The sequence below is a fragment of the Sander vitreus genome, chromosome 4 (assembly GCF_031162955.1).
Source record: "Sander vitreus isolate 19-12246 chromosome 4, sanVit1, whole genome shotgun sequence".
Lineage (NCBI taxonomy): Eukaryota > Metazoa > Chordata > Actinopteri > Perciformes > Percidae > Sander > Sander vitreus.
In genome coordinates, this window is record NC_135858.1 from 14,400,777 (window position 1) to 14,422,787 (window position 22,011).

The window sequence follows — 22,011 nt, forward strand, 5'->3', positions numbered from 1 at the left end:
AAAAACAGCTAAGATGACTGCATTCTTGCTAGGTTAAAGACGTTTCGATGTTACGTGACGTACATTACGTCACTTCCCCAATGTAATGGACATCCGCACGTGTTGAACAAGTGACTGTTTACAGTACTTATTAATTCTCGACTTTAGGTAGCACACACCAACGACAAAAACGCCAATATTGTAGTAACTTCTGTCAAACTACAGCGATGCCGAAAGTGAAGCGATCCAAAGGCGGAGGAGGAGAGACGAGCGGAGGAGCGGTGGCGCTGGCTGACCAGATCATGCAGGCGGACACGGTGCGAGCCCGAGGCCGGATGAAGAGTAGAGACAGCCGGGCAGAAAACGAAGACAAGTACGTAGACGAGCGTCTGTCGCGGAAGATCTTACATCAGGCACGAATTCAGCAAGAGGAGCTTCAGACCGAATATGGACTGGCACCAGAAAAGAAGAAAACACCAGTCACTGTTCTCGGTAATGTTGGAGTTCTGTCCTCTCTTTTAATGTTTTACATGAAATGCATTCAATTGACGGGTATTTGAATGGAGTCTGGTGTGACCGGACTAGACTAGTCTGTAAGTGTCCATATAAGGCCCACTTATTGAGAATGTAGTTAATGGCAAAGTTCACACTCTTGTGAGTTATATGTTGTTTAAATGTTCAGCATTAATTATATTTTAACGTTACATACTAAAAAAAATACTATGTGAAGGAAAAATATATAAATCAGTGATTTTTGATCAAAGGAAAAACCTTGACACATCACACAAATCATTTGTAGTGTACATGTTGAATATTTTTGATAGTGTAAAGCTCCTTCAGATGATTGACTTAATCAAGGAGCATCACTTAAATATGAAGTACATTACGAGATCTTATTAACCATATTTGTCTTATTATCACATCTTAGGGCCTGACACTCAGGATGCAGACTCCGATGAGGAGTGGCCAGCGCTGGGACAAGCAGGTGCTGATGATGGCGATGTTGTGTGTGACACGGAAGTCGTTGTGGACCCGGACGACGAGAAGGCCATGGAAATGTTCATGAATAAAAACCCTCCGATGAGGCAAGATGCAACATAATGCTGGCTTTATCTTGAAACAAGCTGTAGAGATTTAAGTCAAATGGCACACACCATGAGCTAAATTTCTACTTTAAGTGCTTAGCTGTGTTTTCTCTTTGTGTTCTTTGTAGACGGACCTTAGCTGATATTATCATGGAGAAGATTACAGAGAAGCAGACTGAGGTAGGGACAGTGATGTCAGAGGTGTCAGGGCGTCCAATGCCCCAACTTGACCCGAGGGTAACAGAAGTGTACAAAGGCGTCAATAAGGTGAGTTACGTCAGTTGTATTAAAGTGAGGCAAGTGTCCTGATTGTAAATGTGAAGATCTCCTAGTAAGCAGTTAAATGATATGTCATTTCTGTTCTATTGCTTCAGGTTCTGTCAAAATATCGCAGCGGTAAATTGCCAAAGGCTTTTAAAATAGTCCCAGCACTTTCAAACTGGGAGCAGATTCTTTATTTGACTGAGCCTGAGACCTGGACAGCAGCTGCCATGTACCAAGCAACAAGGTGAGTCGCCAGAGTTATGTACTGTATGTACTGCAGATATTTTAACATGGTACAATGATTTTATTTGTCATGCTTTTGTTATAGAATCTTCTCGTCCAATCTGAAAGAGCGAATGGCCCAGAGGTTTTACAACTTGGTGCTGCTGCCCCGAGTACGGGATGATATTGCAGAGTACAAGCGACTTAACTTTCATCTCTACAGTGCTCTGAAGAAGGCCTTGTTCAAACCAGGAGCATGGTTTAAAGGTGAGACCATTTTATGGATATTTCTTTTTTAAGAGTGAGAAGACAACTGGCACCCTGGTAGCTCACCAGGTAAAGCACGTACCATTAAAGCTGAGTCCTTACTGCAGCGGCCCGGGTTTGAGTCCAGCCCAGGGCCCTTTGCTGCATCTCATCCCCTCTTTCTACCCTGCCTGTTGTGTCTTTCTCTCTCATTTAAAAAATAAAGCAGAAATGCCAAAATTATCGACAACTATTTTTGAACTAGCCCCAAATGTTTTGGCTCCAGCTTCTTAAACATGATCATTTATTTTTACTTGTCCTACATTACAATAAGCTGAATATCATTAGGTTTTGAACTGGGTAACACTTGACGACCACCATGGGCTCTAAGATATTGTTATGGACATTTTTCAGTTTCCTGATGTTTTCTAGACCAAACGATAAATCAACGAATCAAGAAAGTAATCAGCAGATTAATCGATAGTGACTAAAATCGTTAGTTGCAGCCCTAATTGATATTATTTTCTCGTTTTATTAAAAGGTAAGTTAACCACACTTAACATCACTGCTGACTGAAAAGTATCTTAGTTTACAGTAAGGTTTACAGGATATGCTAGTGTTATGCTAATGCATTTCTCTGACCCTGATTCTCTGTTACGTAACCTATTTTTAGCATCTCCCAGTCGGGGCGCAATTTTTGATTATTATTACCAGATAGAACAGCGATGTGAAGGTGCCTGAAAGCTACAAAGTGTGTTGACAATTCACAATTTACTCTGTTTAACATTTGTATTAAATTGTTAAGGACTGAATTCATTAGTGCTACTCTTCTATCTGTTATCAAAAGTCTACATTTGGATGTTAAATACATTAATGATGTAGTAGAGGGCAAGCTGAGAGTAAAATCAAAATAGTGTTAAAGTAAATTAGTTCTGATATGTTTTGCGTAAACCGTAGCCATCATTACTAGTTACTGTCTCATGAAATGCCCAGTGATTGCTGCACTAAGCTCTGGTCATGTGTGACCCTTGGAAATAAAAAGAGGGTAAAGTGAGTGAAAGAGGATTTGACAGCTTGTTGCAAAGAAGAAAAGCTTTCTGGTACATGTCCCGTTTCTAATTTCAGCACTAAATTTAGAAATTTTATTCTGAGGACACTGTTGGAGGATTAGTTGGTGTCCACGGGGTGAATAACACCATTGGTTCTGGAAGCTTAGTAATTAACACACTCAAATATTAATTGGGTCAAATCATCTTTCATATGTCTAGAATTTCTTCGGTCAATGATTGTTTTGTTTTTGTAATCCTGTCGGTCCTGTGTGTTCACAAACTGTCCCAGTTTCATGTGACTATTTACCCCCAAACATCACGTGACCCATATTAACAAAACCACCAGTATGAGACACTACCACTAAGTGGCAGTGTTGCTCACAAATACACTAAACTGTATACCACACAGTGTAAATGAGAGAATTAATGACCACTAGTGACACAGTCTTGACTGTGTGCTTTTGAATCAGAATAGCTTATTGTAAGCAAAACAGCTGTTGATATGTGAATTAAAGTACCTGTAAAGGTTTGTATTAAAGGAGCAGTCTGTCATAGTATATCTGTGAACGCTGCAATATATCTTACTTGGTGCATAGAATTACAGAAGTACCTGAAAATAAAACAAACATGGATGCCTTCACATTGGTCAAAGTCTGTCAATAAGGTGATTAAACCCATATTTAATGGATAAAGGCGTTTGGACTGACGCGTTGTTTACAATAACATAGGCCCTCTGCTGGCTGCCTGCACATACCAAGGCGTTTGCTATGGCAACGTTAGCCTAAACTGGCAGCTAGCACAGACTATTCATTTTGCTTAACGCTAAAGAAAGGCACACAATAATACAAATAAAGTAACTGATCGAGACAGCGGTAGAACAGCAACTTTAGTTTTCTGCAAGGGACAATTACAGTTTTTGTAAAAGGAGTCTGGTGGCTTTGAAGCGAGCATAGCTAACAGCTTTAGTTCAACATCGGAAAGGGCTGGCTGAAGCGTTGAACATATTCTAAATATAGCGTATACCTAAGGGGATACTTTGCCGATTTTTAACCAGCTCTGTGTTATGACCGTTAGTGTGCAGATCAACGGCTTCCCTCCGTGGCACCAGCTATCAGTTTGTTAGTCTAACATTTTTTATTTCCTCAGACGCTGAGTGATACTTGTTGTGCAAAGGAATTATATGTCATTGCCATTGTATATGGTTAATATATCACGGCTATGAACCAATCAGATTGCTTGGTTTGAGCTACCCGTTTCATAATCGGATTTAAAAATGAATCCTTGTTGGTGCAACCCAGCCAAAGTGTTATATTGTCAATGCACAGTATTTTTAACTCTCACACGGCCACAATATGTTGTTATCCGATGACGTCACTGTTCCCAAGTTGTAAACATGGGAATCATTTCCATCTCTCCCATACATCCCATCCCATATGATGTGAAGACGGCATAACTGAAGATGCTTTTGACTTGTATTATTGGAAGTGTGGGATCCATTGTTTTTGTAGCTTTAAGTTAGGTTTATCACGGCCTCGTCTGCATCTGTCTCTTGCAGGTTTCCCTCCTTATGGAAGTGCTGGAGTAATCTTTCAATATTTTGTGCCTCTTTTGTCACACAGGTATACTGATTCCTCTGTGTGAATCTGGTACATGTACTCTGAGGGAAGCCATCATCATCGGAAGCATACTCACAAAGTGCTCAATCCCTGTGCTCCATTCTAGGTAATGTTTCCTTTCACTGACACACACCTGCAGACACATGTTGGCATCTTATCGTCAGATGTAGGATTCACAAAGGTGTACTTTTTATTGTGTGATGTTGGCAAGATAAGTGAGGTCAAGGTTGTTTAACATGGAAGGTTGTATAACAATCAAAATTGTTCTTGTCTTTCAGCGCTGCAATGCTGAAGTTGGCAGAGATGGAGTACAACGGTGCCAACAGCATTTTTCTGCGCCTCTTGCTTGACAAGAAATACGCCCTGCCTTTCCGTGTTCTAGATGCCTTGGTGGCCCACTTCCTGTCCTTCCGCAATGAAAAACGTGTGCTTCCTGTGCTGTGGCATCAGAGTTTACTCACCATGGCTCAGCGCTACAAGGCTGACCTGGCCTCCGAACAGAAGACAGCACTGCTGGAGCTGCTCAAGATACAAACACACCCTCAGATCTCTGCAGAGATTCGCAGAGAACTGCAAAACTCAGAGTCCAGGGATCTTGAAATTGGGCTCCCTGTTACAGTTGAAATGGACTGAGGATTCAGTCTGGTCTGGCGCTTCCTCCTCGGATGCAAATGATTAATGGTTTCTTCAGCATGAAGAAAATTGTGTTAAATCTAACTTCATTAAGGACAGATTAAAAATGACTGTCTCATTACAGTATCTTAGGAGCCACAATTCTGTTCCCTGCTTGGATGAGTTTGCACATTTAAAAATGCACATCAGTAGTGATGTAGATGTTATTTCATATCAGGAATTTGATATTTACTTTGCCTGCCTTAGTATCTTCAAACAGGAAATAAAATTGGATACTGTTTTTAGCTGTCTAAATATTTTTTGGAACATATTTAGCCGTCTCTGACCTGTCAATTTTGTTTTTTTTGTGTTGAGTTTCTGTGTTAAATTGTATCCGCAAACATACTCATTAATCATTCATTAATTTAACACACAAACATTTTTAAATTAGTAATAAAATTACTATTAAACAATAATGGCAAAAATATTTAGCAAATAGTCGATTTCTAAACGTTTTCTTTAACGTTTAATGTGAAATTTACCCTTAAAAATTATGGTAATAAAAAACAAATTACTGTTGCGTTTAAATATAACTTTCCCAAAATTGCAAGAGAATAGCAATTTTCATTGTCCAAGTTAGTTGACAATCAGAAAATATATTTTTAGGCTAACGTTACATTGACCGATTCAGGCTTCAATGACCTGAGACCGCGTAGCCGCGGATCCTACATCATTAGCTAGGTTCACAGTTTTGACAAATTTGAGATTTTTCTGATAGACCAGGATGGAATTGATCAAATTTTCTGTAAAATGCTAACCTGACGCCCAGTTGAGCTGTTTATAAGGACGCCTTAAAACAAGGTGGCGGTTTGTGAACGTTACAGGAGAGGTAGCTAGCATAGCTAGCCAACAATAGCTAACTAAAATCACGGTTAACCGCTAGCTAGCTTAACGGCATAACGTTATAAATACGGTATATTGATATCGTAATGATTAGTCGAAGCCATACTGAATGCTACTCTCTATAACTTCGTCGAATGGATCTTTGTGAGGATGGACGGCTTTAGTGCATCCGGAGATATAAATGCCAGTGAAACGGGGCATGGTGTGGTTCTCCGGGCGGGCAGCGACCATTCCGTGACCAGTGACCTCAGAACACTGCACAACCTGACGGCCCTGGAGAAGACCTGCCGGGTGTCTCCTTACTTTGGCATAGTCCAGACAGACATCCAGCCACACATGCGGAGGATACTGGCAGTATGGATGTTTCAGGTATGCAAATCAGTCAAACGTATATACATATCGTTAGCTGACTTAAAATATAGCTAACGTATGACTCTTTTGCAGGTGTGTGAGGAGCAGAAATGTGAAGAGGAGGTGTTTCCACTGGCAGCGCATTACCTGGACTGCTACCTGAGCCATTTCGCCATTGAAAAGTTCAACCTGCAGCTTTTAGGTTGTGTTTGCATGTTCCTGGCCTCCAAAATGAGAGAGACTGTCCATCTGACTGCCAACAAGCTTTGTATCTACACAGACAACTCAATTTCAGTCTCAGACATTCTGGTAACTTTATTTTTTTATAGAAACTACACATTGTATTTGGGATTATACGAAGTGCAGATATTCAGGAAGTGGAGTTTAAAGATAGCAACGTGTACTCGTTCTACTACTGTACATCTCCCCATTAACAATGTAGTAACAGTCACAACTAATTTAACCACCATTGAGCAATAATATGGGGCTTTAAATACATTTTCAGACCTACCAGTCACCAGGTATCCCAAAAACATTGGGTCATACACAAATGTACAATTAATTTCACTGTCCAGGAAGTACAGTTCCCTCAGATGGCTAGACAGCTTCATTTTAAGGGTTCATAATTAAACTTTTTCATGCAGTGGCATTTTGATGGTGGACTGGTTAGAGGAATGTGTGTGTGTGTTGCAGCAGTGGGAGATGGCTGTGGTGTCCAGGTTAGACTGGTGTCTGGCATCTGTGGTACCCTCTGACTTCCTGGAGCCAGTCCTTCATGCTCTCCCCTTTGTTCGGCCCCACCACCTTCCTAACATGCGCAGGCATGTTCACTCTTACATTGCTGTGGCAGCCACTGGTAAGTTACATAACTGAATTAACAACACACAAAATGTTTTTACCCCCAAATAAAATGCAGCAGAAAATATGCATCAGCAGTTGATGAAAGTATGTAAAAAAAAAAATACATGTTTTACCCTATTTTTTTTTTTCTTATGTTAAATCTTTTCTATGGTCAATTGTAAAGCAGTTGTATCACTCCAGTGCAATTAAAATCAGCCGCTTTATATCCCTTGTGATTTAATCTGTGGTTAATGTAACCGTGGAATTAATTGACTTTCCACGTGGTGAACAGTGGCCATAAAGCAGCCATAACTTTGATTACGATGTGTCAGCAGTTCATTTTGGAAACAGAGAGCTGAGTTTGTGTAATCCTGTATTGTCTGCAGTGAAAGACCTGCGTCAGACTATTCAACTGGCTGATTTCCCACGATTCTCTGTGGTGCTGCCTGAAGCAAAAGGGCATAGTGTTACAGTCAGTTAGTGTTGTTTTAGACAGACTATGACATTACAGCCCATAAAATTAAGACAATTCCTGGCTTCCAACATTGTATCCCATTCAAAAAGGTGTCTAAGTGTGGATTGAATGTCTGTCTTTTTGTCTCAGCGTGTCTCTCCTGCCTTTAGCAATTAGGATATTGTATCAGATGATATGGTTTTGGGAAATGTCTGCTTTTGAGTACTTGCTTTTGTCTATCAGGGTGTGTCTATAATGGTGGCATCCGTTTAATTGTCTACATCTAGCCTTTACTGACTTTCTCACTGTTGCAATAGTCTACAAGAACTTTAAGCGAACTACTTCTCCATGTGTCCATCTTAATTAGGAAATTATTTTTTTAGTAAGTAAAAAGTAATCTTTCTTTCTCATCGTCAGACTGCAGGTTTTCAGTGTTCTTGCCCTCCACTGTTGCATGTGCCTGCGTGAGCATTGCCACGCAGAGGCTGAAGTTGATGGACGCTGCTGTCTCCTCTGATTCAGTGATGACGTTTTTGGCCAACCTTTTGGTCATTGATCTGGTAAGGGTAATGTTTAACTAACATTTTTAGATAATTTCTCTTTTGACTTTGCCCTATTGTCAACATTGACTGGCATGTTTGTGATCATTTTAGAAAGTACAACCATCTTGAGAAAAAGTACAAACACACTGTTAGATGTATGTTGAGAAGAGCAACCATGCACATGTAGCATTGGTCAAGATCCAATAGAAAAAGTCTGATGAACTTATGGTTGTTTGTCTTTTAATCTGACCCTGAACAGAGCACTGTCATTCTCTGCTATGACCAGCTAGGGAGTGTGTTGGAGCTCAGCCTGCCCTCTTGTTTCCAGGCTAGTGTTTGCAGATCAGGAGCTCACAGCTCAGAGATCAGCTACACCCCTGCTGACTTTCAGGATGTTGTATTGACACCAGTGGCATCACCCCCGGAAATCAAGCTAAAGCACTCCTCCCTGACATGAATGGCTAGAATGAATTGTAAATTCACTGCCATGAAGCACAACAAGAAGTCTAAATACCAGGCGAAATGTGTCTTAAGGCCGTTTCTCCTTAATCTTAATTGTTCTTTGCAAGTTGATTGTTTTGGAGATCCCTCTGTGACGTGAAGAGCTGTCACTGTTTAAGATTTGTTTGTCCAACCTGTTGCTGCTCGTTTGAAAATATTTTGCAATTGCTAAAGCAGCTTTTAAAGATGAATATTTCGGATTCATGATACATTAACATGTTTGTGATATTGACAGTTGAATTGCACTGAATCCTAATAGCAATGTTTGCACATTTTAAATGTAATATCCTCTATTCATATGTATTCGTATATATTAGCACTTACGGTAAGGTTTTTATCTGGACAGTTTCAATAAGTTTGAATAGATGTTTCTGCATGGTTTCAAAAGAGTAATGAATTCTTTTGTGGCTAGAAATCAATACTGTAATGACATAAAAGACAAAACAAAACACTTGTATGTAGGTCACTAACGACATTAACCAGCACTTGAGTTCTGTTTTTTTAAATTTATTTTCTCATCCCGGTCATAACAGCATGGCAGATCACACAGTCATATACATGATAAGCCCAGTAACTTTGGCAAACATTGTTTTTTTGTTGCTGTTAAAGAGAGAAAAAAAAAAAAAAAAGATATAAGCAGAGCCTGCAACATCTTGGACAAAGGGGAGAGAAAAACATGATGTGATGAAATGCACTTTAATGTACAAAAAAAAAAAATGAAACGGACCATCTTAGGCCCATCTTCCTCTTTCATACTGCAATAACAAGTGATCAGTTGCCTGTGACAGATTAGAAATTAATAACAAAAACTTCCAGTTGAAATTAGGCAATAACTAGTTGACTATTGCATAGGTGTTACATTCCAGATGGGCCTCAGTGTTGAGAAAGATTAACCATAAATAACTGACAATGACAATAACAAATGACTTTTTACAATTCCAGTTTCTGAACAATAGTATGGTTTTGCAGCCTCTGGGTACTGCCCTGTGCAATTTCTATTACCAGAGCTCAATACTTCAACGATAGCTGTTAAATAAATTGTATGGTCATCAGGTTGCGATGGTCTGATAAAGTGCAGTTCCAGGCGCTGGCTTGATGTTCTAATTTAATGCCAGCATGTCAATCCAATTAAGTAACTCCAGTGTGCAGCATGATATTTCATACAGAAACAAACGCAACGGTGGACATTCCTCCGATTACCAGGAGGTATTTAATGAAGCAGAAATAGAAACCAGATATCCTGTCAAACTTAATCAATGATCATCATCAGCATGCATAATTCATGATTTTACTTTTAAACCTGGTATTCGTTAGTTTTACCATTTGAGTCACCAGGATAAAACTTTTACTTTTTTGACAGTTAAATGGCTGCACTTCTAATCCAGCTTTATGGGAATACTATACCACTATTCAGATATTTTCAAATTAAAATGCAAAATTCAGTACACCTGAGCTCCATGACTGATCTTGAATCTTCAGTTGAAAGGTTACACATTTTATACAGCATACAGTAGTTAGCTAGGGCTTAAGGTTTCACTTTTAAACACACGTTACCGTTCTGTAAATCTGTGACCTTGAAAAAACAATGGTGTGACTGAATGAGCCACACCTTTCCCGTCAAACTGCCACCTTCACACACAGTGAATGGCCACCTGTTCACCAGGTTCTACTGGTTTCGCATGATGTGCATCATATGTCATGATTATTTTTCAAGTCATTATCCAAAATTAGAACGAGTCATTTCAAGAGCAAGACACAACAATAAAAATAAAAAGCTCTTTCAGATCTGAAGTCCCCGTTACAAACGGACATCCTCTTGGCACTTTTTGCTGGTGCTTTAAATAAAGAACAAAAAAGTCCAATGACATTAGTAAATTTGCTCTTTGGTATCCATGAAATGTCATTTCCCCCATATCCTCAAGCACAGTAAACTTTGTAGTATACCCTAAACCCAAAACATTAAACCTGTGTGTTATTGCTGTTCTTAGATACACATAAGGTTGAGAGATGATGATCTAAAAAATCACACAGCTAGAATCCAACAGAGCTGTTAAGTCAAACAGTTTCTCAAAATGTCCTGTCGACACTAAAAGACACCGACTTTGTGGCTTAAATAATCATCGAGCAACAGTCCTATTGTGACTGTAAATGTCAGTTTCTTAGTTTATTATCACTGAGCAAAATGTTCAACAAACTTACTTTTTGACATTGAAGACCAGTGTTTTGGTTGGACTTTTTGCATTAACTACACTTTGATAGTAAGCCCTCATGTTGAAAATTACAGCTTCCTACTGACCAACAGCAGCTCTCTTCTCCTGAGGATCTTTGAAATGACATTTAACTATTAACTGCAGCTTAATTTTTGTAAAATACTGTTTTACTCAAATTCAAAATTACAGGCTATTTATAAACACATTTACTAATCACCATCTAAAATATAATCTGATGTTGAACAAGAAGCCTCCTGCCTTTTTGGTACTGTGCAATTCCTGAAGTTGGCCAAAATGGTTATCACTACAGTGTGCTGGTAATTTCACTTCATGCATTTTGGCTATCATGTATTCAGTAGTTTGCGGTCAGTTAAACATTCTGAATGATAAGTCTTTAGTCAGTGTCCTTTACCAATTACCAGGCTTCAGCTTGCTGCAGAGCCTCGTATAACCATGGCCTGTTTGTAAGCCTCTGTTACATTATCACAGTCGGTGATAGAAAAGGCACTGTCGGACACTCCAGACTCGTAGCAGTTCCAGGGCCTCAGCGACCCGTTCTGAAGGATCCCGTCTTCTTTAATGTCCAGCAAGTTGTCAGCAGACACGCATCCTCTCATGATACCTTTGGCTGGTTTATTCATTTGTGTTGGAGAACCTACGCAGTCTGGCAGATCCAGTTGGTCAAAGGACTCCGAAGACAGAATGCTGTCGTCGCTGACGGCCCCATTCGGTCTCGACCTAGCGCCTCCGTGGGGTAAAGAAGCTGCCAGCTGGTCCAGAGAGCCAAACTCCTGCAGGCCACCGGAGGAAAACTTTCCATTGCGTTTCAAGATGCCTTTCCTATGGGTTGGTGCTGAAGGGCACTCTTTAGTTTGTGGTGCCCAGCCAGAGTCACTGTTGTCAGGAGAGGAATAGTACCCCGACTCTTGCTCTGTGGGCTTCTTTAGGATACCTTTGCGAGGCAGCAGTGCAGCTGAAGGAGCGTTAGCTGGTGCGGACAAACCCAAAATGTTCTGGGGCTCCACTGAACCTACAGCAGGGGTTTCAGTCATTGCCTTCTGTTTCACACTGTTGCGTCTCTTTAAAATACCCTTAGAGGGGCGACTGTCTGTGCTTACTTCATGAATGGTCTGGGAGACATTGTTTTCCTTTCGTGACCTTCGCAGTGAGCGCTGCCGGACTACATCCCCTCCGCTTCCCTGTGAGCGGAGCAGGCAGCGCATCTTGGAGCCGTTCTCCAGTAAAGGTCTGGATGTACGGCGCAGCCAACTAGCCACACTAGCCAGCCCAGCAGGGTGTGATGTTACTGGGGAGACTGGTGAAGTGGTCTTCTCTACTGGACTGCTCTTTGTCTCAGCCAGTAATGGCTGCTGGTAGCCCCAGTTGAGCCACCAGTGTCCTGCAATCTCCTCTATCGTGGCTCTGCGCTCAGGATTTACCATCAGCATCCAACGGATAAGCCCACATGCATCTGAGAGTAAGAAATAAAGAAAAATGTTTATTTTTGTTTTTAACTACAAAAATCCATGACGTTATAAACTAAAGTGCATAAAAGTATATACACCAAAGTAATGTTTCAACAAAAAGTTAAGCTGAAAGTCTCACCAGAGGGGTTTTTGGGTTTACGATAGTTTCCAGTGCTTATCTGTTGGACCAATGCCTGGTGGTTGTTCCCATCAAATGGCATGGTGCCATGAACCATAGTGTACAACAGCACACCAAGAGACCAAGTGTCAACCTCTGGCCCATGGTATGGCCGTCCATTGACAATCTCTGGGGAAGCATACAGAGGGCTGCCGCAAAAGGTTTGAAGATACTCATCACCATGGTAGAGGTTTGACAGCCCAAAGTCTGCGATCTGCAAGAACAAGAAGTAACCATAAAGCTGAGCAACACTCCTGTTATATCATCATCAGATTACTGTAGAGAAGAACTAACTTCTTCCATACGCATCACTAAGTCATTGATTATTTATAACACATACTCCTGATTTTAAAGATTGCATAGTGAATCTCTTCCTTCACAAGAACTTGTGCAAGCAGTGATGACAATTTTTCATATTACCACCATCTGCTGTCATTTATAATCCCAACCCTTATAAAAATCAAATACCCTAAAACTGCAGACTTTTATGCCCATGAGCTGATGAGTGAATGTGTGTGAGTGTGTGTGTGTGTGTGTGTGTGTGTGTTGGAACATGTCCCATATGCATACCTTAACATTGCCGTTGCCATCTAGTAAAATATTCTCCAGTTTCAGGTCCCGGTGTACTATTCCATTCTGAGAGAGAGAGGAAAAAAAATAGAATCAGTTTTTTTGCATAACATTATTTTTTACAACGATAATGTCTCCACCCAGGAATGTCACTGGAGGTTGTCTATATTATATAAAAAGGATTAGTCTTTACTGGGTCAGAACGCATTCTTTTCAGAGTGAAGATTTTTTTTCTGGTACGTCAGCTATCCCTCATTGTCCTGCACTCTGTAGGGGGGCATGCCTTTGGCTCAAGCACAGTTCGAATGTGTTTTGCTTTCAAACATGCAAGTCAACTACTTCTTACGTATGGACACTGCTTGTACCAATGGATGCATTGTTTGTAGGTTGTGTTATGTAGCAATCAGTTATTGTTAAGATGCAGTCATGAAGAAACTATTGCGTGCAGTACTTAGAGTTCATCACTGTACTTTACATAACCAATAAAAAAAAAAGTGTTAAGATGGCCTTTTCCTGACCGCTTCCAACATGGAAAATTTAATATTTAACCAGACATCAGCACTCAATAAAAGTGAAATAAGACAGATGGTTAACACAGAATATTACATTCACTCTGTAAATACTGCCCAGCAAACATGTAGAAAAGCTCTGCAAAGTGCTGAACAGCTACACTAAAATATAGTGTGCTGTAAATGTTTGTGATTACACAGCAACAACTGATTGTGTGTATGTCCGTTTCACCATCACACCCTCATTACCAGTGTGAGACCAGGCTTGTGTGTGTGTCATTGTTGGGACGGCTGGCCTTTAGCCCTGATTCTAGCATTCTACAGACCAACTGTTCATTTCCCCCTGCATCGTTCTCACAGCCTCCCTGTTCAGATCGGCAGGCTCACAGTGAGTAATGCCCATTATGTAACTTTGGGGGTGCCGGTGCCCTGGGAAAAAAACAACAACAGAGCAGCTAGTCTGATTGGAGCTCTGCTATATACGGCCATGCTTGATGAGGGCTGCGATACGCTACCATAGCTACAGCTTTAGTTATTTTTCTAGGCTTATGAATGCACACATATTGATAAGCTTCCCATGATTATAAAAAAACCTATTTGTTTATAAACAACTTTACATGTTCTGTATGAAAGCATTGGATTGAGACAGACTGCCTTACCTGATGGCAGTAGTGCACAGCTGATACAATTTGTCTGAAGAAGTGTCTGGCCTCCCGTTCAGAGATGTTCCTCTTGTCACAGATGTAGTCGTACAGGTCTCCTCGGCTGGCGTACTCCATCACAATCACAATTTTGTCTTTGTTCTCAAATACTGAAAGATAAAAAAAACAAAACACATAAGAACTCGTTTTAGGCTATTAAAGTTTTCATATCCAACTAATCACCAAAATGGAACTGAAATTAGATCATCAGGACTGTGCCGAGCCTTTTACAGTCCGAACACATATGTAACATGTTTTAAATAAGGACGTGCCTGCATTTAAAACAGATTACAGATCTTCATGTACAACCCCTAGTTCACTGATTAGGATAAACGGGGCCCCATGATGACTGTATTGCAAACAAACACGCACTGAGGTGGACAAACACTGAACGATGGCCATCTCATCAGGCGTGAGGGACAATGGAAGACAGCGCTGACGAGGTGCGACGGGTTATCAGTGATTATGTAACATTGCGTCGGTCTTCAGCACAAAAGACTTGCGTGACCAAACTCTAAATCTCAAACAGAGACTGATTGAGGACATTGTTTTTTCTTCCAGGTATCATGTTTTACGCTGCATGTGGGTTCTGAAAGGTGAATGAAACTAAACCCAAACACACGAAAAAGAGCACAACATTTTTGAATACTTTACCTTCATATATGGTGATGATGTGCGGTTGGCAGAGTGAGGACATGATCTCAATTTCCCTGCGAATATGAACCAGGTCTTGCTCATCCTTGATCTTTTCCTTTCTGATCGACTTTATGGCAACCTTAAAAAAAAGAAAAATAATATTTGACTGAGGAATTTTACTTTGCATAATTATTAGAAAAGTAAGATCCAAGTCAAAGTGATTCCAGAGACTAATCAATAAAATACAGTTTTACAGTTGTTGTGTAACATTTAATGAACAGCAGACTGTGGCTACATGAAAATGGTTCATATTAAAACCGTGTAAAAGGACCACATTAGCCAACATAGGCTACTAGTCATACCAGACCAAGTAAGGATTCAGCAGCAAACCCCTTTTTAAAAAAAAAAAAAAAAATATTGAAATGTACAAAAAGGTGTGTTTTATTGCTAATTAATCCAACTTTTAATTTTTTAAGAAGAATGTGTATTTTATGTTTTCAAGAGTTACATAATCTTGCTCAAAGAAAAAATTAATTCAATGGTCAGCAGATGCACTGCTATTGCAATACAGGTCAGTAAATTATGCAGTAGATTAGGCCCATCTATTTAGCAGAACAAATAAAAAAAACTAACCTTAACAAATAAGTTATTTATTAAGAATTGCCTTCCATCTGAAGCTTGTCCTTTTTTGAGAGGAACAATGGGCAGTGAACCGAAAACTCTGCTATGTTGTTTCTAACAAGGCAGAAGGAACGCCGGGTCAAGTATTGTCTGCTGTAAAGAAATCTATTGTCTGTGAGACTCAAAGAATAAGGAAATGTAAATCTGAATATCATCTGTTGGGGACATATCACATGCAAGCTTTTGAAAAGTCTGTCTTTATGTTTGAAACTCAGATGCCTGAGATTCCTCTGTGCACTGAGTGCGTCATCAGTCTACCCCAATGTTGAAGGGTGTCATGAGGCACCAGAGGGGCACTGGTGGTGGGGTGTCCTTGTTTCCTCTCCTTTCTAACCATCAAGGTTACAGACTCAGGGGAAGTGAGTAAAGCAGTGACTTGTCATATCTTTCAAAACACGACTGTCTCCCATCATGAGTCACTGTCTGGCCTCGCTGCTCCTGCGGGTCAGCAATGTATTCACAACACAAAGACCTTTTTCTTGATTCTGGGAAACTGTGGTTTCATGCATTTGTTTGCATAGCTTTCAGACGGGCTGAACTCGCACCCGTGATGAGTTCACACCCGTGTGTGGTTATCTGTGTGTGTGCGGTTTTTGTTACTGTCAGTTTGTTCCACGCAATAGTCACCAAGGTTAAAATATTTGATATTTAACACTGAATTCCTGTACCAACAAAACCATACTTTTGCACTTTAAAAACTGTTTCAGGTGTAACTGTTGCGTAGCTAACTGAGCCAACTGACGAACCTAACGTTAGCTTATAATATTTGTGACCCGTTTGGAGTGAAGAGCAAAAATGGCATCTGACCTGACACAATACATGTTAGGTAAACATAACATATACATAAAAAATAAATAACTATGTCAATAACGTTAACCTAAATGACCTTAATTGGATGTTTCCCACTCATTCTAAACTTCATGAATACTACTACTACTTTGAAACGTACACATTTGTCCATGAATTGGCAGTTAAGTTTTATATACGTTTTGATACCCCTAAGAATGTTATTAATGGAAGTTAAAGTTTGTGATGATTTCTTGTTTACATAGTTGATTGCTTTTGATTGCACAGCACTACAGATTAGAGCTGAAACAATAAATCAGTTAATTGATTGAGAGAAAATTAATCAGCCACTACTCTAATAACCTAGGAATCATTTGAGTCATTTTTTTCCCTAGTAAACGTGCCAAACATTTCTTAGTTCCAGGTTCTCACTTGACATGAGGATTTACTGCTTTTTTGTCTTTGCGATGGTAAATTTAATATCTTTCAACTTTGAATTTGTGGGTTTTTTTTGGACGTTTTATAGACCAAAACATTCGATAATGAAGATAATTGTTGGTTGCAACTACCAATGTTTCCTAGCAACCAACACCTTTACGAGCTGAGACATGTCTTAGGTTTCAATAGTGCAACCCCATTTAGTAATCACAAGTTTAAAACTAGCTAGTTGCCACTAAGAACTTAAGAAGCACTTTCCCCACAAACTTAGTAATAATGGATTTCTGAATAGCTGGTCCAACCCAATCAAGGTGTTTAATTGAGGATACAGATACATGTGATGCACCAAGTGCGAGGTCAACCCTACAATCGATGTGTGCTGAAAGCACCCACCTAAATGGGTTATGTAATCAAACGTATGCATGGAGATAATGGGAACAGCTGTAGTGCCACATCGCACGCAAGATGAAGCCATGCTTTGTGTTGGGTCACGCCCCGTGTCAAATTACATATCTTTGTGCATTGTGTGGTCAATACTAAGGTAGATAGACAAAAACAAAGCAAACTCATGTTTCTCCCGTTTCCATTATATGCTAACTGCTGAATTCACAAACATACATTTGAGCTAATCAGTATTTTGACATTTAAACATGGGTTAGAGGCATGACGACCAGGAAGCTGTCTGCAGGGAGAAATTTCCGACACCAACTCATATCCTATAAAAGCAAAGTGCAGCAGCAGCAAGTCATGTCAGACAGTGTAAGATGTAGATGGATGTAAATGGGTGTGTAATGACAAGGCTGGACTTGTATCACTACTTGTTTAGTGCAGGTACAGAAGGGGGATTCCTGACTCTTACTTCCTTGACTTCTAAGTGATTTCGCTAATAACAACTATGACCTTTTAACAAAGAGCATTTCTGACTACCATGACTTGACAGCTGAGTCAGACTTACTGGAAGTAAGTTCACATATCTGTTTTTCTGTTTTGTTTGATGCATCACTATATCTGGAGGTATCAGCCTGCAAAACAAATGCATTTGCATTCTAGGTGTGCTTTTTGTTTTTGATAATGTGCCTATAATTTGCATTGCCTGATTAAATGTAGGATACATTAGGTTATGAAAACAAAAATAAATGATCTAGCAAAACGCAAATTATAAAAGTGTATAACAGTTTGGAAAATGTACACAAACATACACTCAGTTGCCAGTTTATTAGGTACACCTAGTTAGACCGAATGCAGTCTAATACAAGAGCCATGCAGTAAACCTCCATGAAGGTTACATAGTTTTGTTTTGTTGAAACTGCTTTAGAAGAAAGGTGTTGATTCAACTTTATGGCCATTTTATAAGCCATGAAGTATCCTATAAAGTGTACCGATGTGTCATAAAGACAAGGCTACTATAATTCAAAGAGATATCTATTTGTGTGAAACTCTAATAAAAATTATTGGGATTAGGCCTGCACGATATTTGTTTCATCGTCTACATCGCGATGTGCGCATGCCGTGATAGTCACATGTTGACGCTACAACTTCTTTGCTGCTTTAAACTTTCACGTTCTCCTTTTCCATGATTGTTAACAGCCGACCCTTCCCCTTTAAGACAGGTGGTCATGTGACGTAACGTTAAACCAAACCAACAATCATGATCAATTTTAATCAATTTATCAAACAAACAAAGCAGGCCCCGCTAGTCGACCACAACCTGAAATTTAGAGGAAGCAAAATGCATGTATTATTAATATCATTCACTTTAGCCTGGATTAATAGTATTACATTAATACAATGGTGTCATGTCAGTCAACCAGTGTATTTCTTCCTAATTTCCCTCTCCAAAATCTCTTCAGAAGAGTAGTCACAGCGCTTACTTGCTTTGGTTTTTGTAAAGCATTAAAGTTCAACAAAGACTGGTTCACATAAGAATTTCCTTTTTCATTTTTATTTTCTTTGTAGATGCTCTCCCCTACAAAATCACCCCAGTAGTTGAGAATGACTTAGTATTTCTAAATAGGGCTATTTATGTCCTCTTGTAAAAATTAGTCTTTTTTTCATATCGCAATAGATATCGCAGGGGAAAAAAATATCGCAATGTAAGTTTTTTACAATATCGTGCAGGCCTAATTGGGATACACAATAGAGAAATAATATTTTTCAACAAAAGACATTTGTTTGCCAACTCCTATGTCTATGTCTCTTTTAAAAGGTTTATCTCGGTCCAGTCTGTTTTAAATACCTCCTATTTCCCCTTAGGAAATTAGGTCACAGGGAACTGGAATCCACCTGGAAGGCTAGATGCAGTCCCCCCCCCCCCCTCTTTATCACAGAAAGAAAGTTACCTAACTTTCCTGTTTGAAATTCCCTGCAGATAAAGTCACTCAGTCTTTCCAACGCAACGCCTTTCCTTTATTCTCTTAATGCCAATAGGAGGCGACTGTGTGAAACATCTTGTGTTGTGACAGATTTACAGGAATCAATTTTGGCTTTAGTCTTCGTTGGATGACCTCAAACAGAAGTACTGCTTTTGTTGTTAAATGAACTACTTTAATACCCCCCAAATAACTTAAGAATATTAGGTTTACATCATACACAGCGCAGCTATGTGGTAACTGGTATCATGTGAAAGATACTAATAATTATAGAGTGCCATATCCTTTTAATTTAGTTCACACAGAGGACTTAAACACTGTACTTTCCAACCCTGTTAGCAAACAGAGTGTCAGAATAAAATGCTATGTTTGTTATGTATGGTTTGCAATTTATAATACATTAAAACAGCTTATGCAGAGATCTTTAAATGCACAGACTGGACGCAGTGTTCAGAAAACACAGAGAAAACTAAGAGCAACCCCCCAAAAACAAACACAATGAAGCCTGAGGCAAATATAAGCTGGTTTGTCAACTAACAAAGACCAGCAGCAGACACAATAACACATTTATTAGTTTACAATTCAGGCTTGCCAATTATGTAGGCTACATGGAGAAACTTAAAGCCAATGCTGAATAGTAAATGTAGATAAAAACCATGTTGACTACCTGTGTGCAGACAGTAATGTTACGTCTTCTAAAAATAGCTCTCTATCTCGAAACAAGTGGCCGATGGGACAGAAGAGCAAACACAGGCCTAATGCTGTCTGCAGATGTGGGCATCGTTGATAGAGGCATTACAACTGGCTCACATAGTAAGATAGTGATAAAAGAACAAATATCAGTCCTTACCAGTCTACCGGATCTTTCCTTGGCTTTCTTTACTTTGCCATAGGTTCCTTTCCCGAGGGTCTCCAGAAACTCGTACCTGTGCTTCAGGTTGTGTTTGTGGTGGTGTCTCTTCACGGCTTGTCTTTTCACGGTCATCTGGGACAGAGCTTTCCCAACAGGAGCATTTTCACCGGGTGAAAATGACCCCACAGACGGCCTACGGTTTGACAAAAGACGGGCAAAATGTAAGCCCTCCATCCTGACACAATACTATTGTCTTTTTCGGCGTATTTTCGGACGCAGTTAAGTTATCGTTGTTAACTTGCATTCCTCTGTACGGAGCTCTGTCGTGGTCGGAGCAATAGTTGCTCCCAAAGATGCTCAGTTACAATTCAGATAAAAGTGTAATGAACTTCTCCACCTCCGACTGTTCAGCAGATTACTACAACTAAATGTTGCAGACACAAAAAAGTGTCTGTCTCCTCTGTAGCGCTGAAACCTACTAACAACAGCGTGCTGGCGCTGCTGCAACACGAGCGGATCTCAGCCAGCAGCCGGACACGTCAAATAGTCGAGGGGCGTTTCAGGTACACAGGGGAGCGTTTGATTTGTCACACCAGGCAGTGCCGGTAAAAAATTAAATCAAGTGCGGCAAAATATTTAATACAGACTTGCTGTGTGTGTGTGTGTGTGTGTGTGTGTGTGTGTGTGTGTGTGTGTGTGTATGATGTATATGTATGTATATATATATATATATGTATATATATATATATATATATATATATATATATATATATATATATATATATATATATTTGGGGTCACTTATACATTTCCATTCCACTCCATTACAGACAGAATACCAGCTGAGGTTAGTTGCATTGTTATTTTAATCAGGGCAGCAGTTTTCAGATTACATTATGTGCTTACATAATTGCAAACCATTCATCCAATGTTCCAAAGGCACACTGTTTACTAATCTGATATCATTTAAATATTTTTTTTAATATATTTTATATATTTAAAAGGCTAACTGAGAAAACATTGGAGAACCTTTTTGCAATTATGTGCACATAATGTAATCTGAAAACTGCTGCCCTGGTTAAAAAAAACAATGCAACTGATCTCAGCTGGTATTCTGTCTATAATGGAGTGGAATGGAAATTTCTAAGTGACCCCAAACTGTAATTTATAGTACACTCATGTAGCCTACTGTACTTAGGTTGAGATTTGAGGTAGCCTACTTGTACTTCTATTCTTTAATTGCTTCACCTTGACCAACTACAACAGTAATATGCTGTTTACACATTAATTCATTAGTAATATAATAGTATAACACCCACAGGGGCAATTAATGTGCATTGTGAGTAGCCTAGGCCTACTTTTATTTTTTAGGTACATTTACTTAAATTACATTTTCGATGCAGGACTATTACTTGTAACAGAGTATTTTTACATTGCAGTAGTACTAATTATACCAGTAAACTGAATAAGAGACAAGACAACAATACTGCTGCGATCCATTATATTAACTTGTTTATCATTTTGGAACTTTTTTTATCCAACAAATACTGATTAATGAGCCAGTGCTTCCTTTTCCAACTTAAATATCTACTTGTAGATGATTAAGAGCACAGTTACAGTTACATGCAATGACTCTCCCAGTCCTTCAAAGAGATCATTGGTATCATCATGTCAAAAATACTTGTAATTATATAACTATTATATAGCCTAATTTTAATGTAGTTTACACAGAGGACTAACACCCTGTTAACAAACAGAGCATTATTAGCAGCGTTTTTTAATCCACTGATAAAGTTTGTGAAAAAAAAGATTAGATTATTACATAATGGTTGCAGAGAAAATGCATTTCAAATCCTAGCTGACTTCCTGGAGCTAGAAAATGTGTTTGGTTATTCAACCATTTGGTGAACTTCACGTAAATAGGCAGGTGAACTGAAAGAAATAAATTAT

The 22,011-nt window shown here is 39.4% G+C and overlaps 3 protein-coding genes across 3 annotated transcripts; 2 read left to right on the forward strand and 1 right to left on the reverse strand.

Annotated features, from left to right (window-relative positions):
• Positions 1-82: 82 nt before the first annotated feature.
• bysl (bystin-like) lies at positions 83-5,374 on the forward strand. Its single transcript, XM_078248515.1, has 7 exons — positions 83-471; positions 908-1,064; positions 1,193-1,331; positions 1,439-1,572; positions 1,657-1,817; positions 4,465-4,567; positions 4,740-5,374. The coding sequence occupies exons 1-7, from the start codon at positions 207-209 to the stop codon at positions 5,092-5,094; spliced, it is 1,314 nt and encodes a 437-aa protein (XP_078104641.1). The 5' UTR covers positions 83-206; the 3' UTR covers positions 5,095-5,374.
• A 752-nt stretch (positions 5,375-6,126) lies between these two features.
• ccnd3 (cyclin D3) lies at positions 6,127-10,420 on the forward strand. The gene is made up of 5 exons (XM_078248519.1): positions 6,127-6,345; positions 6,421-6,636; positions 7,021-7,183; positions 8,039-8,181; positions 8,423-10,420. The coding sequence occupies exons 1-5, from the start codon at positions 6,127-6,129 to the stop codon at positions 8,618-8,620; spliced, it is 939 nt and encodes a 312-aa protein (XP_078104645.1). The 3' UTR covers positions 8,621-10,420.
• A 267-nt stretch (positions 10,421-10,687) lies between these two features.
• nuak2 (NUAK family, SNF1-like kinase, 2) lies at positions 10,688-20,580 on the reverse strand. The gene is made up of 6 exons (XM_078248518.1): positions 20,059-20,580; positions 14,953-15,073; positions 14,257-14,408; positions 13,089-13,154; positions 12,480-12,732; positions 10,688-12,345 (listed from the first exon to the last, which is right to left on the reverse strand). The coding sequence occupies exons 1-6, from the start codon at positions 20,293-20,295 to the stop codon at positions 11,300-11,302; spliced, it is 1,875 nt and encodes a 624-aa protein (XP_078104644.1). The 5' UTR covers positions 20,296-20,580; the 3' UTR covers positions 10,688-11,299.
• Positions 20,581-22,011: the final 1,431 nt, after the last annotated feature.

What these genes read in the sequence shown, in the direction of transcription:
- bysl (XM_078248515.1), top strand. Translation starts at nt 207, where the DNA reads ATGCCGAAAGTGAAGCGATCCAAAGGCGGAGGAGGAGAGACGAGCGGA. An exon ending in ACCAGGAGCATGGTTTAAAG is followed by an intron (nt 1,818 to 4,464) that starts GTGAGACCATTT and finishes TTTGTCACACAG; the next exon opens with GTATACTGATTCCTCTGTGT. An exon ending in ATCCCTGTGCTCCATTCTAG is followed by an intron (nt 4,568 to 4,739) that starts GTAATGTTTCCT and finishes CTTGTCTTTCAG; the next exon opens with CGCTGCAATGCTGAAGTTGG.
- nuak2 (XM_078248518.1), bottom strand. Translation starts at nt 20,295, where the DNA reads ATGGAGGGCTTACATTTTGCCCGTCTTTTGTCAAACCGTAGGCCGTCT. An exon ending in CATCATCACCATATATGAAG is followed by an intron (nt 14,409 to 14,952) that starts GTAAAGTATTCA and finishes TTTATCTTTCAG; the next exon opens with TATTTGAGAACAAAGACAAA. An exon ending in CTGTGCACTACTGCCATCAG is followed by an intron (nt 13,155 to 14,256) that starts GTAAGGCAGTCT and finishes TCTCTCTCTCAG; the next exon opens with AATGGAATAGTACACCGGGA.
- ccnd3 (XM_078248519.1), top strand. Translation starts at nt 6,127, where the DNA reads ATGGACGGCTTTAGTGCATCCGGAGATATAAATGCCAGTGAAACGGGG. An exon ending in TGGCAGTATGGATGTTTCAG is followed by an intron (nt 6,346 to 6,420) that starts GTATGCAAATCA and finishes ACTCTTTTGCAG; the next exon opens with GTGTGTGAGGAGCAGAAATG. An exon ending in TTTCAGTCTCAGACATTCTG is followed by an intron (nt 6,637 to 7,020) that starts GTAACTTTATTT and finishes TGTGTGTTGCAG; the next exon opens with CAGTGGGAGATGGCTGTGGT.